The 19667-nt window shown below is 48.3% G+C and overlaps 1 protein-coding gene across 1 annotated transcript in view; it reads right to left on the reverse strand.

Moving 5' to 3' along the window:
- Nucleotides 1–962: 962 nt before the first annotated feature.
- The window catches only part of Bin2 (bridging integrator 2), a 29958-nt gene continuing 11253 nt past the window's right edge, over nucleotides 963–19667 (reverse strand). The window contains exons 3-12 of the mRNA XM_075960681.1: nucleotides 17198–17252; nucleotides 16855–16949; nucleotides 16305–16400; nucleotides 13226–13333; nucleotides 12941–13026; nucleotides 11185–11260; nucleotides 10377–10459; nucleotides 8013–8640; nucleotides 2353–2427; nucleotides 963–1348 (exon numbers count right to left, since the gene is read on the reverse strand). Coding sequence (XP_075816796.1) covers nucleotides 1319–1348; nucleotides 2353–2427; nucleotides 8013–8640; nucleotides 10377–10459; nucleotides 11185–11260; nucleotides 12941–13026; nucleotides 13226–13333; nucleotides 16305–16400; nucleotides 16855–16949; nucleotides 17198–17252 — 1332 coding nt within the window. The 3' untranslated portion in view covers nucleotides 963–1318. The remainder of the gene's footprint in view (nucleotides 1349–2352; nucleotides 2428–8012; nucleotides 8641–10376; nucleotides 10460–11184; nucleotides 11261–12940; nucleotides 13027–13225; nucleotides 13334–16304; nucleotides 16401–16854; nucleotides 16950–17197; nucleotides 17253–19667) is intronic.

Genomic DNA, 19667 nt, shown 5'->3' on the forward strand with positions numbered 1-19667 from the left:
CTGTTTCCAAAGATCAAAAAGGAAGGAAAAAAGAAAGAGCAAGCAGGAAGGCAGATGGTGACAGAAAGGACATCAGGGTCACTGTTTGCACTGAAAGCAAGGACAGGGCTCGGACTAGGACTCTGACCCCGCACTGCATGTCACTCCCACCACGATACCATGTCTGTGCCTCCCCTGTGTTCCGTAGCGGCTCCCATCTCACACAGTTCACACAGGACTGGACTGCACAGATGAGCAGCTCTGAAGGAGAGTCCTTTCCCACAGTATTTGCTCACAGGAATGCACCAGGGTGGAGAGGTACTTAGGCATTTGGCTAGGAGGTTGGTGGACAGGGATCACGTATAACTAAAGCATTCTGAACCTGGGGCAGAAATCATTACAGTGGAAAACTGGTGTGGGAAGTCTTCTGTATGTATATGTGTTGCTTTTATTGGTTAATGAATAAAGAAGTTGCTTTTGGCCAATGGCTTAACAGAATATAGTCAGGCTGAAAGAGATATATATAGACAGAGTAGGCAGAATCAAGGAGAAGCCACGTAGCCCCCACTAGATGTAGACGCTGGACAGAACCTTGCCAGTAAGCCACAGCCATGTGGCAATACACAGATTAATAGAAATGGATTAAATTAAGATGTAAGAACTAGCCAATAAGAAGTAGAGCTAAGAGCTGGGCGGTGGTGGTGCATGCCTTTAATCCCAGCACTCGGGAGGCAGAGGCAGGCGGATCTCTGTGAGTTCGAGGCCAGCCTGGTCTAGAAGAGCTAGTTCCAGGACAGGCTCCAAAGCCACAGAGAAACCCTGTCTCAAAAACCAAAAGAAAACAAACAAACAAATAAATAAAATAAATAAAAAAAAGGAGGTAGAACTAATAGGCCAAGCAGTGATTATTTAGGGGGTCTGGGCAGCAGAATGAATGAGCGGCCTCTTACAACAGAAAACAGTGCTCAGGGCAAGACTCCACACTTAGTCAAAGTCACACTTTATTTAGTAATGTGAAAATCTTTCAGCTTTACGTCTTTGCTAAGTGAGTAGATAGTTGGACATATGTCCTCCTCTGTGAACGTGTGGACATGCCCATAGATACTTTTGTGTTAGCATTATTAACAGCCCTGCTTCCATTAATGCTCACATCTTGAGTAAAATGTTCCCTGAGTGTGATCCCCTCTCCCCAGGATTGCTCCTCAGACTCCAACAATGACAGGTCTCCGAGACTGAGTATCTCACTACCTGACAACATGGAGTGGCTGTGGCTTGTAACCTTGACCCTGTGTGAGATACTTCTGTGGGCAGATGGGGCTAGGTGTCTGGCAGTTTCTCTTCAGAGTTCTGCGTTTTCACTTGGAAACACCTGGGAGGTAAACATGGTTGCATCAGATGCTGACCTACTCAGGAGGGGTAAAAACTCTACTTTCTCTTGAATTATATTCCATGCAGTGCTGATGGCCTCTGCAGAGGGTGGCACCATAGTGCTGACTGCTGGGGTTCCTCAGGGAGGAGCTGCAGGCTCCATGCACAGGTCACTGCCTCTGTGGTCAGATGAACAGAGGAACCTGCCCACCATGTTGGCAGCAGCTGTTCTAAGGAATGGGTACCATTTACTGGGAGAACTGCTTGGGTGTTTCTTGGGAGCTAAATAATTCATGACTCCATTTCATGGCACCATTCTGGTTCGCATTCTGAGTTACTGTGCTGCCCTGTGTCTATGAGTATGTGTAAGTGTGTTTTTATACATCCTGTATAATGTCTGTGAGTACGTGTAAGTATGTTTTTGTACTTCCTGTATAATGATGTCTGTATGTCTGTGAGTACGTGTAAGTATGTTTTTGTACATCCTGTATAATGATGTCTGTATGTCTGTGAGTATGTGTGTGTGTTTGTACATCTTGTATAATGTCTGTGAGTACGTGTAAGTATGTTTTTGTACATCCTGTATAATGATGTCTGTATGTCTGTGAGTATGTGTATGTTTTTGTACATCCTGTATAATGATGTCTGTATGTCTGTGAGTACGTGTATGTTTTTGTACATCCTGTATAATGCCTGTGAGTACGTGTATGTTTTTGTACATCCTGTATAATGTCACTTTTTAAAGCAAGATCAGGCAGGCTGGGGAGACCCCGTATGGACTCTGGGCAGGAACTGTGGGCTGCCTGTGATCTCAGCACTCACACTAGCTATAGAGCTGGCCAAGGGTGGCCTTCAACTTCTGACCCTTCTGCCTCTACCTCCCAAGGACCAAGCTTACAGGTGTGTGCCGTGCTCAGTTTATGTGACACCAAGGAGTGAACCCAGGGCTTCCTGCTTGCTGGGCAAGTGCTCTGCTGTCTGAGCGGCATCTCCCAACCTCCTTACCTCTTTCTGAAGCTCAGGTGCTGTGACGGTGTTTTCTCCTGGATCTGAACAGAGGTGAAGCTCAGGGCCTTGGTCCTATGAGAGAAACAGTTCTGTCAGTGAGAGACGCTCAGCTTGCCCAGTGTCCCATGGAAGTTCTTCTGTGTCTTATACTTCCTGAGGGTCACAGACGACCCAAAGAGCAAAGGTCTGACACCATTTCCCTGAGCTGGGAGCATCAGGACAGGCTTTCTTCTGTGCCTTTTTACAGATCTGAAGGGTATCATGACTTGCTGGCTAGAAAGTCAGGTCTTTGGTTCTGGACTTTGTTCCCACGATGGACATACCTTGTGGCTGGCTCCTGCATATGAAGGAGTCTTCCAACGGCTACTGGTCACTTTGAGACTGTCTTCAGGACCACACTGCAGCCCTCACTTGTAAGTGATCCTCAGCCATAAATGATCAGGAAAGGCAGGTGGCTTAACAGTTTCTTTGTGTGTGTGTGTGTGTGTGTGTGTGTGCGTGTGTAAGCACACATGTGTATGTGATGTGGAATGTTCTTCTGTATGCTGTGAATATGTTTTATTACCATTTGTTAATAAAGAAACTGATTTGGCCAATAGCCAGGCAGAATAGAGCCAGGCAGAAAATCCAAGCAAAAATACAGGGAAAAAGAAGGTGGAGTCAGGGAGACGCCAGCGGCTTCTGGGAAAGCAAGACGTGAGGTGACTACCCATGAGCCTTGTGGTAAAATATAAAATAATAGAAACGGGTTAATTTAAGATGTAAGAGCTAGTTAATAATAAGCCTGAGCTAATAGGCCAAACAGTTTGCAATTAATATTAGGCCTCAGAGTGGTTATTAGGGAACTGGTGGGCAGGAGAGACACCTCCAGTTATATGTATGTGTGTGCATGTGGAGGCCAGAGTTGATGCTGGGTATCTCCTTTTATCACTCTCTACCCTTTTCTTATTTTTTTAAAAAATTTGTGTGTGTGTGTGTGTGTGTGTCATGGTATGTGGAGATCAGAGGACTGGGACTGGCTTCTCTCCTTCCTCCACGTGACCCTAGGTACCTAACAGGTCACTGGCTTCAGTAGTAGGCATTTTTACTTGCTAAGCGGTCTTGTTGCCTCCTTGCCATATTCCTTGAGACAGGGTCTCTGAACTTGGAACTCACTAATTTGGCTAGATTGGGTAGCCACCAAGCACCAGGACTTTTCCTGTCTTCAGTTCCCGTATGTCACCAGGTCCAGCTTCACACAGTGCTGGGATCCAAACTCAGGCCCTTAGGCTTGTACGGCGAGCACTTTGCCATGGAGCCTTCTTTAGGGGAAAGCTAGGAACCCAAGCCATAGACAGCACTGTCAAAGAACTATGTCACGAAGACCTTAGCCCTTTAACATAAAACATGCGCTCTTTGAGGGCCGGGTCACTGGGGGTTCCATCACCCGAGTAACACATACCACAAACCCTCCCCGGGCACCTTCTCTGACCCACTCTTTAAAACTGTGATTTCGGCCCCATTTCCTACATTCTTCCCTCGTAACATTTCTTCTTACCTTCTATCACCACTAATTTCGAGAGAGGGTTTCTCGGTGTAGCCTTAGCCACAGAGGGTGTCTCTGTGTAGAACAGACTAGCCTTGATCTCACCAAGATCCACTGCCCTCTGTCTCCTGATTGTGTGCCACCACCTGGCCAGGCTGTTATTTTTCAAGCAGCCCACCCAAGTCTGTTTCCTGTCAGCCTTTGTACACCTCCCTTTCCCCAACATTGTTTCTTATTTTTTCCTCATCCTCACTGCTTACCTGATTGAACATTTTGAGGTGGGATCTTGTTATCTGTAGCAAGCTGGCCTTGAACTCTGCATCACTCTGCTAAGGTTTTCCCGTCCCTTTACTGGGATCCAGGCATGTGCCAGCATGCCTAGCTCCATCCCACTTTTCAATATTTTACGTGTGTGTGTGTGTGTAGCACACAGGTGTTGTGTCGACTGACTTTAGGAAGTCAGTTCTTTCGCTCCACAGTGGGTCCCAGGGATTAAACTCCAGCTCCCACAGCAAGCACTTTCAGCTTGCTGTCAGCCAGTTCTCTGCGTTATGATAAACTTTCCCTATGATTTGAATAAAGGACTGGATAGACAGCTCAGAGGTTAAGAGCACTGGCTGCTCTTCCAGAGGACCTGGGTCTGACTCTCAGTACCTACATGGTAGCTCCCAACCATCTGTTACTACAGTTCCAGGGGATCCAACGCCCTCCCTGGCACATACACAAGAAGAGCACAGACTAATATACAGGCAACACACACACACTCTCTCTCATTAATATATATATGTATGCATACACACATATGCAAAGTAAATAAACCCCATAGCTTTAACTATAACTTCATTTCCATGACCCTAATAGAACTTTGCTCTGCGGTGAGTCAGCACCTCACCTTTTCTAGTCTTCCTCCCTTGAGGCCATCCCTCTGGGTAGTAGTATGGCTGCAGTCACAGAACTGGGAGGCAGAGGCAGGAAGACTGCCACAGAGTCAAGGCTAGCCTGGGCTATATAATGAGTTTCAGGCCAATCAGAGCTACATAGTGAAACTGTTTCAAAGAATCAAAAGACCATACCTTTTCTTTACGAGTTCTATAAATTCCCACCTTTAGGTCCTCGTCATCAAAGATACATCCTGAAAATCTGCTGCCCTTTTCTTTGGTTTATTTACCACAGCCAAGAATTGTAAAGTGTAGATTGTCTCATGCCCCTGCTGGAAATATGGGGATAGTGGCACATCTTTTAATCCCAACGCTGGCACAATCAGGCAGGAAGACCAGGAGATCAAAGTCACTCTGAGCTACATAACAGTCTGAGGCCAGGCTATGTGAGTCCCAGTGTTGGGGGAGAGGGTGCAAAATAACTTAGGAAGTAGAGGCACCTGCTGCCAAATATAATGACCTAGGTTCAATCCCCGGAAGTCACATAGTAGAAGGAGAGAACTGGTTTCTGGGAGTGGCCTATGAGCTCCACATCCAAGCCATGACACGTGTGCCAATACACATTCACATGCACACATCCAAGTCATGACACATGTGCACCAACACACATCACATGCACACACCTCCAAGCCATGACACATGTGCCAACACACATCACATGCACACACCTCCAAGTCATGACACATGTGTACCAACACACATCACATGCACACACCTCCAAGCCATGACACATGTGTACCAACACACATCACATGCACACACCTCCAAGCCATGACACATGTGTACCAACACACATCACATGCACACACCTCCAAGTCATGACACATGTGCACCAACACACATCACATGCACACACCTCCAAGTCATGACACATGTGCACCAACACACATCACATGCACACACCTCCAAGTCATGACACATGTGCACCAACACACATCACATGCACACACATCCAAGCCATGACACATGTGTACCAACACACATCACATGCACACACCTCCAAGTCATGACACATGTGCACCAACACACATCACATGCACACACCTCCAAGTCATGACACATGTGCACCAACACACATCACATGCACACACATCCAAGCCATGACACATGTGTACCAACACACATCACATGCACACACCTCCAAGTCATGACACATGTGCACCAACACACATCACATGCACACACATCCAAGTCATGACACATGTGCACCAACACACATCACATGCACACACATCCAAGTCATGACACATGTGCACCAACACACATCACATGCACACACCTCCAAGTCATGACACATGTGCACCAACACACATCACATGCACACACCTCCAAGTCATGACACATGTGCACCAACACACATCACATGCACACACATCCAAGTCATGACACATGTGCACCAACACACATCACATGCACACACATCCAAGCCATGACACATGTGTACCAACACACATCACATGCACACACCTCCAAGTCATGACACATGTGCACCAACACACATCACATGCACACACCTCCAAGTCATGACACATGTGCACCAACACACATCACATGCACACACATCCAAGCCATGACACATGTGTACCAACACACATCACATGCACACACCTCCAAGTCATGACACATGTGCACCAACACACATCACATGCACACACATCCAAGTCATGACACATGTGCACCAACACACATCACATGCACACACATCCAAGTCATGACACATGTGCACCAACACACATCACATGCACACACCTCCAAGTCATGACACATGTGTACCAACACACATCACATGCACACACCTCCAAGCCATGACACATGTGTACCAACACACATCACATGCACACACCTCCAAGTCATGACACATGTGCACCAACACACATCACATGCACACACATCCAAGTCATGACACATGTGCACCAACACACATCACATGCACACACATCCAAGCCATGACACATGTGTACCAACACACATCACATGCACACACCTCCAAGTCATGACACATGTGCACCAACACACATCACATGCACACACATCCAAGCCATGACACATGTGTACCAACACACATCACATGCACACACCTCCAAGTCATGACACATGTGCACCAACACACATCACTTGCACAATTAAAATGAAAAGGTGAGGCAAGAGAACTGGGCATGGTGCCATGCACTTGCAACCCCAGGACTCAGGAGGAGATGCAGATATTTCCTATGAGTTGAGGTCAGCCTGGTCTACATAGTAAGTTCTAGACCAAGTAAGACCTTGTCTCAAATAAAACAAAGCAAAAAAAAAAAATTCAAAACAATTTCAAGTTTTAGGAAGACGTCCCCAAGGGTGTTGTTGGGTGGTTTTGTTGTTTGTTTGGACTGAAGACCCATTCAGCGCCTGTGCACACCAGACAGGAACTCAAACGCTCTAACACTGACCTGTATTCCCAGCCCATTTAGAAGAGTGTGGAGACCTGAAATACCAACTGGTCTTGGCGGTGGAGCATTCTGACTTTGGTGAAGGAACAAAGACCCAACAGGAGCCAGGTATGGTGGTGCACACTGTACAGCAGGGCTCGGGCTGAGAGGCAGGGACACTGGGCATCTGAAGCCTGCCTTTCTACTCAGTGGGCCCCACTGTTCTAGGCCACTCCGGGCTATGTAGTGAGTCTCTGTCTTAAAACAATGAAACACAGGGCTGGAGAGATGGCTCAGTGGTTAAGAACACTGACTGTCTTCCGGAGGACCAGAGTCCAATTCCCAGCACACACATGGCAGCTTATAGCTTCTGTGATTCCAAGATCTGACACCCTCACACAGAAATACAGGCAGGCAAAACACCAACGCAAATAATATAAAAAATTATATAGAACAAAACATAAACCAAACAAAAAGCAGCTCTCTCAGAGAAGCTCACACCTGTCTGTCTGAGTGTTCCTCTTTCTTAGACCTCATGCTTAAGCCAATATTAAAATATTTTTTTTATTAAAGCTGGGCTCAAGGATGCAAGCATTTAATCCCAGCACTCAAGAGGCAGAGGCAGAGGCAGGCAGATCTCTGTGAGTTTGAGGCTAGCCTGGTCTACAGATACTACTCCAGGACACTAGAACTACAGAAAGAGACCTTGTCTCAAAAAAAAAAAACCCCAAACATTTAGAAAGCCAAACCAATTAACATAGAAAAAGACCCAACCAGAGCCTCACTTGCCTGGATGGTGCTCATGGTGGAGGAGGCACATGGCTCTTCTGGGCTGGGGCTGCCAGTGTTTTCCTTCTCTAAAGCCTCAGGGGTTCTCAGCGGCTTCTCGGGTGCTTCTGGATTGGAAGAGGCTTCTAAGGAGACCCTGGGGCTGCGGGGTGAACCCTCTCCAGAGGCTGAAGGGGCTTTGGGTGGTGGAGGCCGACTAGGAGGTGCCGACATCCTCTGGACAGAGGCTCCTTTTCTGCTCTGCTCGGCTCCTTCACTGGCGGTTCGGGTGCGAAGGACGACTTCTTGCGGGGAAGGCTGCTCTGTCAGGGTCTGACCTCTGCCCAGGGATGGAGCAGGGGAGGGTGGGGCCTGGGTGGGGCCGTTGCAGGCTGGTAGAGGCTCTTCCCCCTCGGAGGACCTTGCTTCAGACTGGCCTTCCTCCACTTCCTCATCCTTTAAGGACCCCTTGCTCTCACAGCTCTCTTCTTCATCTGCAGCCTCAGAGGCCAGCGCCGCTCCAGTGGCTGAGACAGACTCGCTCTCACTGGTCACAGAGAGAGCTGAGGGGCTGGTAGGAGAGGTCACAGGGCTGGAGGCTGTAGAAGTTCTAACTGGGGGAGAGATGACTAAGGAGCGCCTGCTGCTGCTGTGGAAAGAAGGACAGTGGGATTCAGCAGGTCACAGGACGGCTGTCACCCACCAGAGGAGAGCAGCTTGAGGCAGTGTGAGAAAGGGCACAACTGTCAGCCAAGTGCACTGAGAATGACGTAAGAGGTACATTTCATCTCCACCACGATCGCAGCTTCATAGCCAAATGAAGAGAAACAGAGAGTGGTTCAAGAGACCCTGAAAGCCGGGCGTTGGTGGCGCACGCCTTTAATCCCAGCACTCGGGAGGCAGAGGCAGGCGGATCTCTGTGAGTTCGAGACCAGCCTGGTCTACAGAGCTAGTTCCAGGACAGGCTCCAAAGCCGCAGAGAAACCCTGTCTCAAAAAACCAAAAAAAAAAAAAAAAAAAAAAGAGACCCTGAAAACCCATGGTCTGACCTGCCCCAACCCTGCTGTGTCCTGGGCGTGAGGGCAGGAGGAGGAGAGACACTTGCTTCTCATCCTGAAAGGGGTGCTTGTGTAGTCTACGCCTTTCGTGCAGACAGTAAGTTTAGAGGCTCGAGACAAGAGAAGAGCTGCTATTCTTTGGCATCCTGGGACATCAATGGAGCTGACCATAAATCTGGGGAGAATGGACAGAGAGCTCCGGCTTTCAGTGTTGGAGAAGAGAAAATGGAGTTCTTGTAATAAAATAAACTATGTCTACAAAGGTCTACATTGACCCATTAGTAACTATTAGTAACTCTTCTTGACGTCTATAGTCCTCCCTAAATATGAGCCCCATTCCTCCTCGGGTCACAAGGCCAGTCTCACTGCCACCTTTAAGCCTTTTGCCAGGATCATCACACAGGCCGTTACGTGTCCTTGCTCAATTCCCTCCGGTTCCTTATCTGTCAGCACTGCCTGTGGAGACAGTTTTCTGTATCACCTCCATTATGTAAGACACATCAGGGGTGGTCGGGCCTCCTGTGCTGCTAGACCCACAACACCCAACAGCAAACCTTCTCACAGAAGGAGCTGATGTATTTTAAAGACTTCAGCGGGAGCAGTTGTATTCCAAGGAACTCATGAAGGACAAAGACACAAGAGCCAAAAGTGACAGAAGAGCAGACGCAGAGGGGCAGGTTTCTACATGCGTGTAGCTACAGGGTTGGGATCCAGAATAACAACAAAAGCCTTAGGTAGATCACTTCTTCAGAGAAGGGTAAACAGTTGAAAAGCAGGAAAAGAATCGACGGGGTGTCCCAGAGTAGGAACCCTGAGCTCTCCGGCAGCACCAAAGGCGGCTCAGGAGAGCTAGCAAGCTGGAGCTGCAAAGAATCTCAGAGCTACGTCCTGAAGGCAGCCAGTGGTTGAGAGAGCATGCTCACCTTTGGCGGAGGTGGGAACAGAGTAAGTGAGGAAAGGACGGGGTGCATCAGCTATGTTTACAGCAAGCAGTCCTCCTCTTTCCACCCCGACTCCCCAGGACAAGGTAGCACAGGCTGGCCTGAATCTGCATCACTATGTGGCCAGGATGGTCTCAAATTTATGACTATATTGGCTTATGCTCCCAAGGCCAGGAGTCTGGTTACAACAGCCGGTCACCTAAGTTTGGTGGTAGGTATATCATCTTTAGGTATACTGGAAATGTTTGATGAAAAGAAAGATAATTTCCATGGGGGCACAGAGTAAACAGCAAAGACCTAGAGTAAAAAGGCAGGGCCTGGCGTGTGGGATGAAGCTGCTGAGAATGTCCACACAGGACACAAGACAAGCTGTCTCATGGGCTCACCTCGACAGCCCCTTCACCACAAAGACTTTGTTGGAATGTTGCTTCTCCAGTTTGCTCATCACTTCATAGAGACTGTGGTTCAGCTAGTCAGGAAGAAAGCAGAGATGCTAGACAAATGCGAGCCCACGGCCATTCCCTCCTCAGCCAGCTCTCCCAACTCAAACCTCCTGGTCCTTGTACCGCAACCCTCATCTCTCCAGCACTGCCAGTCTGGCCCCACCCTATACCCTTACTCCTTGGTCCACCGTGCCCCGCGGGCAGCAAAGGCAGCTTTCTCAAGGCGGGTCTTTCTCAAGGTGGGGTTTGGCTTGAGTTGTCACTTGTTTCGGGTGACCCAGGGAATGAAAGCTCAGGTTAACATTAACTAAGCAAATCCTAAGTGAGCAGGAAACTGTGGGAAGGAGTCTGTGCTACCTGTGAGTACAACATGGAAACAGTACAGAATGCTGTAATCTCACAGCAGAAGAGACCTCGTGGGGTCATGTCCTGTGACTGCCTGTCATGGACACTGGTCCTACTCTAGAGCAGCCACCTGAAGCAATGACCCGTGCTCAACACCGCTTTCCCTGCTGCCCAGCAGCTCTGGTCACGTCATGTCCCTCGCATACCCTCACCTCCTTACTCATGCCGGAGCTTGTGTTCAGTCAGTTCAGGGAGATGGAGAAGATGCTCTGATAGTGTGCACAGATGTGTGTTTCACTAGCACTCAACACAATCATTTCGTTAGGCGATAAAAGCCAAACTCTGCGCTCCCAACATGACTGCCCACCATGGATTCCCTAAAGAACCCCACTGAGGAGTCTCTCACCTTGCTCATCTCTCTGTAGAACACATCTCTCAAGTTGGAAATGTTTTGGAAGACGGTCACATAACAGCCGATACGACTGCAGGGAAACAAACAAGCGTGGGTAAGGGCAGTAGGGCCCAGCTAGCCACCAACCAGGCTCTCCAGAGAAGGGCATCTGGCCTCCTGGATGGAGAGGGTCTGGAATCTGACTCATGGCAGCTGGGCCAGGAGTGCTGAAAGGTGAGGGGAGACAATATTAGCCCAGCGGACACAGAAGCTATCTGGCTGGGTATGGTGACATGTGCCAGCCCTCTGAGTTCAAGGCCAGCCTGGTCTACAGAGTGAGGCTCTATTTAAGAAAGAAAAAAGTAATCTGTTTTGGATTTCTGGGGTGTTAATGCAGAAACTGCTTTGCAGAATTTTTAAACAACTATAAGAATATAAGGCACGTAATTATAATTATTATAATAAGGAGCTGTTCTTTTTCTTTCAGCAATACATGGATTCTATGTGTGTGGACTTCAGCAGATTTCCCCTATAAACGAATCTGGAAAGTTTATATCTGTGACAAGGAAAGGCCATGCAGAGGCTCCTCCATCTTGTATTCCTACTGCAGTCACTCCAGGTTTAATGAGTGTCTGCTCTCCTGGATGGAGAATCCTGACCTGAGGTCAGGATGGCCTAGCTAACTGTTCATTAGCCCGTTTGTGTGGAAACCCCTTCCAGCTAACTGCTTTTGTTAATTGTTTGCTTCTGCAAACCCCCATCCCAGCACCTGCTGATCAAGATGCCAGAACATGGTTTCTGCCTTTAAAAACCCCATATTCTGGACACTCGGGGCTACCCTTTGGTCCCTAAATACCTGGATGTGGCCCCAGTCAGCTGGAATAAAGGCTTTCAACTGGCTAAACTGTCTGAGTGGTCCTCTCTGGTGGGTTCCCCATGACACTTAGAAAGAAACTGTGTTTTCTACTCTGTTTAAATTTGGAGTCACATGGGGTATGATGGCACACATCTTTAATCCCAGCACTCGGGGGGCAGAGGCCAGGCTGGTCTACAAAGAGAGTTCCAGGACAGCGAGGGCTGTTATATAGAAACATCTTGTCTCCAAAACAAAACAAACAAAAAATTGGAGTCACAAAAATGCAGTTAATAAAAAGAACTGTATCCTAACATCTTAGCATGGTGGCCATGCCTGTAATCCTGGCCCGTGGGAAGTCCAGATGGGAGGATCGAAAGTCGAAGGCATCCTGGGCTACACTGCTGGACTCTGACTTAAGAAAGGCTACAGACAAAGTAAGCAGTGCAATACCCAGCTGCAATCTGCTGTAATCTGATGAGTGTGAACGTGGGCTAATGAAAATAACATGCAAATGAGTTTCAGTCCCTGTTTCTCTTCCACTGTGGAAGCTTTGAATCTAGAACACTTCTGTCGACCACGAAGCCTTGGCACATTCGTTAGTGTGGACGCCTGTGAACCGTGACGGTTTAAAAGCACACATCTGTGCGATGGAATGTGGATGACAAAGCACTTTACTAGAGAAGATCTCTTCTACCCAACACGCACCTGGTCCTCCAACCCAGAAAAGCTGGTGGGGCAAGGATGGCTATCTGTGTCAGGAGTCTAGGGAGATAAGGACGCTTGCCTAATCACACAGCAAATTAGTGGCAGTGCTGAGGCTACAGGGCTCTTTCCACGAGGCGCCATATGTGGACGCAGGAGGCTTTGTACCCCACTGGCCTGAGCAGCTGGCCCATACTGGATGTCCGTCATTACCTGTTGTAAAGAACAGGCAGCTCCTCCAGCAGCTCCTGGTTCAGATCTTCAAACACACCCTGGGCTTTGCTGAACTCTTCTTCAGCCTGCGCGACAGAAGGAGAGGTAGAGGCTGCCTCCGTCACCCTCACCACCTTTCCTCTCCCTGCCCAGACCCGAGTCCTCCTCCGCCTCAGGACTCTGACTGCCCAACAGATGTTCTTTAGGACACAGGAATCCCTCAGGCCTGCCCTCGTGTTGACCTCCACCTCTGGGGGTGGGGGCAGGTTTTTTGCTTGTTTTTACCTTGGCGGTCTTAGCCTCATCTTTCTTCTTGGCGTTCTGCACGGCCTCCAGGTGGTGTCGGGCACTATCATAGTCGACCAGCTTCCGGCCCCGCTTGGCAATTCTCTCCTAGTCCAGGGTGATGAGAAAGGGTATAGACGTGACTCACTTTCCAGGATGTGTAATCGAATACCAAGCAAAGAAACAAGATTCTTCGATTTTACCACTGAATTGTGCAACCTGTATTAAGATTTAAAATTTCCTGCAAACCTGTTATAAACTGGTTCAGCTTCCAGGAGCAAGGCCCTTGAAGCATCCCACTAAACTGAAAGTCAGGATTCTGGGTTTTAGCCCCTTATGTGCCACTTACTAGCCTTATGGCCTAGGGTGGGGGACATCTCTTTTTGAACCCTGGCAGCCTCATCAACCCTACACAAACATTACTCTATGACCAGATGCAGAGCATGAAGCACTCTTAGGGAGTCTGTGCGGTCATCAAAACCACAAGCTGTGCTGGGAGCAGACCCCGCTCCGCCCAGCTCCTCTGTCAATGTGATCTTCTTCCATAGCTCGCACTCCTGCTTCAACACGGGGTTGCATGAGACGACTCTGCGCTGTCCAGGATGGTAAGCAGCTCTGCAGAGGACCTGGGTTCAGTCCCGCCCACCAGATGACTGACAGCCACCTCTAACTCCAGTTCTAGGATAATCTGACTCCTTTTTCCAGTGTGCAGGCACCTGTGCTCATGTGGTGCGCACGCTCAGGCACACACACACTAAAATAAGTAAATGGATCTTTAAAAAAGGAGAAGGCTAGGTGTGGTGGTGCATGACTTTAATTCTAGCACTTGGGAGGCAGAAGCAAGTAGATCTCTGTGAGTTCAGGACCAGCATGGTCTACTCTGTTGGCCATTTTTAGGTCAACTTGATATAAGCTAGAGTCATTTGAAATGAAAAACCTCAATTTAAAAAATGCCCCCATTAGATCTGGCTGCTGGGCATTTTTAAAATTAGTGATTCATAGGGAAAGGCCCAGGCCACGGTGGGTGGGGTCATCCCTGGGCTGGTGGCCCTGGGTTCTGTAAGAAAGCAGGCTGAGCAAGGCCCAAGGAGCAAGCCAGTAAGCAACACCTCTCCATGGTCTCTGCATCAGCTCCTGCCTCCAGGTTCCTGCCCTGACTTCCTTCTGTGGGATGTGGAAGTGTAAGCAAAATAAACTTTCCTCCCCAACTAGCTTTTTAGTCATGGTGTTTTATTGCAGCAAGAGAAACCCTAAGATAGTAAGACCCTGTCACAAAAAAAAAAAAACCAAAAAAAAAACCACACACAACAACAGCAATAACAAACCAAACCAAACAAAGAAAAAAATCACCAGTAATATAATTCAACTTCTGCTTTGCCCCACAACAGAAAACTACCTCGAAGTGTATTCTACCTTATGTTCTGAAAAGCTGAAGCTTAAAAGCTAACGTAATCATTGGTACCAATTTGGAAGCCCATGGTAGCTTCCTCTCAGTCCACAAAGAGCACAGTGCCCGCAGAGTAGATGATTCATAAACCGAGTGCGACGAATAACAACCCCCTTCTGAGGCCAGAGATGCTTCAGTGCATCCTGACAGCCGAGTGGTCCCGTCTCTGAGACAGACAGTGTGGCAGACCAGACAGCGGTCTTCCCAAGTTGTCCTCTGACTTACTGAGTGCTGTCGTACACACACACTGTGGTGAACACACATGCACAAACACACATACACGCACACACAGCAAATACATGATGTAATAGTTTTTTTTAGAGTGGCTGGTGAGATGACTTAGAAGTTAAGAGCAAAAGCGAGTCTCACAGAGGACCCAAGTTTGGCTCCCAGCGCCCCTGTCAGGTGGCTTACAACCACCTGCAATTGCAGCACCAGGGGATCCAATACCTTCTTCTGGCTTTTGTGGGCACCCCCACACGTGTGATACACATACATATAAATAAAAATAACAAAAAATATTTTTAAATTTTTTTAGTTTAGGTTTTTTTTTTATTTTTTTTATTTTCGAGACAGGGTTTCTCCGTAGCTTTTTGGTTCCTGTCCTGGAACTAGCTCTTGTAGACCAGGCTGGCCTCGAACTCACAGAGATCCACCTGCCTCTTCCTCCCGAGTGCTGGGATTAAAGGCGTGCGCCACCACCGCCCTGCTTTGTTTTTTGTTTTGACAGGGTTTCTTTGTGTAACAGTTCTGGCTGTTCTGAAACTCACTTTGTAGACCAGGCTGGCCTCGACCTCACAGAGATCCTCCTGCCTCTGTCTCCCATGTGCTGGCATTAAAGGTGTGCACCACCACTGCCCAGCAACAAAAAATATTTTTAAATAATTAAATTTTTTCAAATTCTAATTTGGCTTTCTAGAACATTTTGGGACAGGCTAAGTTCTTTTCACCTGACAGAATTTCAAGTGTTTGAAGATATATCAAGACATCTCCAAGTTTCTTCTATACAATGGACATCTTTAGCTCTATTAGCTGTTTCTCCCATCTAAAAGGGAAGCCCAGGCATAGTGACACACCCCTGTAATCTCAGAACTCAGAAGGCTGAGGTAGGAGGACGGCAAGTTTCAGGCTAGCCTGGACTACATAGCAAGATTCTGTTTAAAGAAAATAAAAGAAATGGATGCTTTGGGGCTGGAGAGATGGTTCAGCAGTTAGGAGGGCTCTTCCAGAGGGCTTTCCAGCATCCATGTCAGGTGGCTCACAACCACCTGTAACTCCAGCTCCAGGGACCCAACACCTTTGACCTCCAGGGGTACTGTACCCATGTGCACATGCCCCACTCAAACACGCATACACACACATAACTGAATATAAAAAAACAAATCTTCAGGTAAAAAAGAGACGGACGCTTTGACCTAGTTGGATCTGGTTCACTCATCAATTGAGCCCAAAGTGTAACTCACTGACATCTAAGTGTAAACAACCTCACTGCACCTCTGTCAGCCTGACCTCTTATCTATCCCGCTCCACTGCTAGCCAGGGGCTCAAGTGCTGCTTACAATGTGAACCAGATGTTTACCAGCTGATGATCTAGCTAGTGTGGACTGCCTCCAACCCAGCAGACTCAATTACCTTCACCTCGCCGAACTGGGCCACATAGTTCTCCATGGTCCTCAAAGCCTGGTCAGCCAGTTTCTCTTCATAGTCTTCCCAAAGGAGATCATTGTTCTGTGGGATCCAGGCAGAGGGTGGTGAGTACCCTATGTCTACAAGCATCCATCAGAGAAACACCCACATTCTCTCTGCAGAGAACTCTACTGTAGCACCATAGTTAGAATATGATGTCAGATTCTCAAGAAGAGACATGGGTTCTACGGAACTGCACCCAGGGGGTGAAGAGTAAGGTCCCTGACCCCAAGCTTAGAGGACATGCGTGCGTGCGTGCAAGTGAACAGTTAACTGCATGTGGCTGTTTCTCATAAACAGCCCATCTTCAAGGAGGGGACGTTTCTGTGACCTTACGGGAGGAAAGAAGGTAGAACCAGCGGCAATCCTGCTGCTTAGAGGTGGAGGCTCTGTAACAGAGAATGAACTGGCCCTTTTCTCTTTCCAGGATACAGAGGCTCAGCTGAGGGAGAAGGGAGTGCATCCCAAGGCAGAGTCATGCCCAAGCTGCCCTTACCCCCACGATGGCCTTCAGCTCCTCATGCCCGTCCCAGTCACTGCTGTAGACCTCCTGCAGGGTCTCTGACACTCTCTTTGAACTTTCATGCATCACTGAAAGGAGAGAACTCAGTCCTACCACCAAGTGTCTCAAAAAGCGATGATGTAATCCCACGGTGACAAGCCACAAGGATGGGTTCTCAGTAAGAGAAGCTGGGTGGGGCTGGAATAGGAAGTCGCTGGGGGCCCTCAGAGTTTCAGGGGTCAAGGGCAGCTGAGCTCTGGGAACCCTGGGTCAGGCTGTTCTGCCCATCAGCCCCGCCCACTCGCCAGCCCCTGTGCCCTCCCAGGCTGATACCCACCTTTGACTGCACTAAGGAAGCTCTTCAGGTCCTTGTACAGCTTGTAGCCTTCTGCCTGGAAGCAGAGAACGGCTTTGGTAACTAACAAGGTCTGTTTGGAGGGTGCTGCAGGGTTGGCCTTGAAAAGTTCAGTGAAGACAGAGCTCACTCTGCCAGCAAGCTGCAGGTTGTCTCTTTGGGGTCACTGTATGAGCTGGGACAGTGGAAGCCCCCATTGCATATTTTCTGCCTTCTGCTTTTTCTCTCTTCTAGTGCACAAGAGCCCATACCTAAGCCCTGGAATGAGGGCCCCGCAGATGTGATCCTCGCTGCCGTCTGTACTACAGCCCATTTCTTCTCTGAACCTTCACACAGACATTTCCTGCCTCCCATGCAGTCTTCCCCATCTTCACTCAGCCCCCCCCCCCACTGCTCCCACTCCAAGGAGTCCAGTCCATCTCCTCCCCTCCTGTGCACTGAGCCCATCTGACCTCTCTGTGCTTCTGCCTCTGCTCTGGTGTCTGAATTCTTTCTCGCTCTCCCTGTCCCCCTTCTTCTCTCCCCTCTCATCTCTGTCTCTTTCTTAAAGAGAAGCAAGTGGAGCTAGAGAAGGAGGTTGGAATTAGATCTCATCCTGAAGAATGAACTACAGTCATGACGTCTGTTTCAGCCTCTGCTTCGTCACTGTTTAACGACAAAATCTGTCCTCTTATTTAGTCCATGCTGCCTTGAACTTGCAACAATGCTCCTGCCTCAGCTTCATAAATGGTAGATGTTCTCTGCTTCTGCTTTTTTTTTTAATTTTTCATTTTAGTCTGTCTGCCTCTCTGAGTGCAAACTTGCAGGTACCAAAAGAGGCCAGAGGAGTCGGGTCTACCTGGAGTTACAGGAAGTTGTGACCCAGCAGATGTGGATGCTGGGAATTGAACTCAGGTCTTCTAGAAGAGTGGTACACGCTCCTAAGCACTGAGCCATCTCTCTAGTCCTATTCTCTGCTTCTTAAGTACTTCCAGGAAACAGAAGCCAGTAACCCCTGCCTGTATAGGGCTTTTCATGTTAAACAGCTCTGAAATAGTATCCGTACAGGGAATCTTTAAAACATTTGTATGTGTATTAGTGTCTTGTTTGTATGTATGTGTACTGCCTGTGTCCAAAGACAACAGAAGATGGTGTTGGATTCCTTGGGACTGGACAGAAGATGGTCGAGTGACCATGTGGGTGTTGAGACCCAAACCCAGTCTTCTGCAGAGCAGCAGTGCTCTTAACCGCTGAGTCATCTCTCCAGCCCCAGGAAATTTTTAAAAATTCTTTATTATGCACGTGAATGTCTTGTCAAGTGTATGTGAGCATGCATGTGCCATTACACACATGTGGAGATCCGAGAGTAACTTTTGGGAGAGAGTTCTCACCTGCTTTGTTTAGGTGAGGTCTCTCTTGTTGTTTCTGCCCCAGAGCATACTCAGGCTCACCTTAAGAGTGTTGCCATTAGCCAGGCGGTAGTGGCACGCACCTTTAATTCCAGCACTCAGGAGGTGGAGACAGATGGTCTCTGTGAGTTCGAGGCCAGCCTGATCACAGAGTGAACTCCAAGACAGTCAAGGCTACACAGAGAAAGCCCGTCTCACTTGCTGAGCTACACAGAGAAAGCCTGTCTCACTTGCTGAACTATAGCCATGGTGGCTCGGCAGTAGGACTTGCTTTCCTAACACGGGTTCTGGATGCTGCCCGCAGGCATCAAGTCCTCCAGCTCGGGATCTAACTTTTCCTCCACACTGACTTGAGGACAAACCATATGTTCCTGTCACCAAAGCTGTCTTCCTTGGAGGTCTCCTCAATTATTCTCATTGCACTGTTTACAGCCTCCCTCCCCTCACTCTCTCTCTCCTGTGTGGGTGAACTCCAGTTTCTAGGATGGGGTGGAGAGGAAGTGAGAGGCCAGGTGGTTGACATTTGGAGCCTGACTTCAGGAGTGTGGGAGAGAACTAAGGTGTGGCCCACCCACTTCAAAGGAATGTTGCAGGCCCGCTCAAGGGCCAGAAGGAACCAGCTCAGGGAACAGAGTATTTGAAACCTAAGAGATGCTGTGCAGTTCGCCAGGAAATACTCGCTGTGAACTCATTCATTACTAGAAAGGCTAGTGAACTTTTACATTAAAAGATAACGAGAAAAAATGGAAATTTCTATCTAATAACTGCATACATACGGAGGTCAGAGAACAATGGCAGAAACTGGTTCTCTTTGCCACGTGCGTCCTGGTGACTGAACTTACATCAAGCTCGGCAGCAAGTGCCTTTTCTCACAGAGCCATCCCGCCAGCTCAATAATCAAGATTTTAAGGGCTTTGGAAAAGTTTTTGAAGTTATAAAAATTAATAAAAGGGCTGGAGATAGCTCAGCATTTAAGATCAGTTACTGCTCTTGCAGAGGACTAGAATTCAATTCCCAGTGCTTACCTGTAGCTCCAGCTCCAGGGATCCAACACCTCCTGAGCA

This window comes from Microtus pennsylvanicus, chromosome 2 (genome assembly GCF_037038515.1).
Source record: "Microtus pennsylvanicus isolate mMicPen1 chromosome 2, mMicPen1.hap1, whole genome shotgun sequence".
In the NCBI taxonomy this organism is placed as follows: domain Eukaryota; kingdom Metazoa; phylum Chordata; class Mammalia; order Rodentia; family Cricetidae; genus Microtus; species Microtus pennsylvanicus.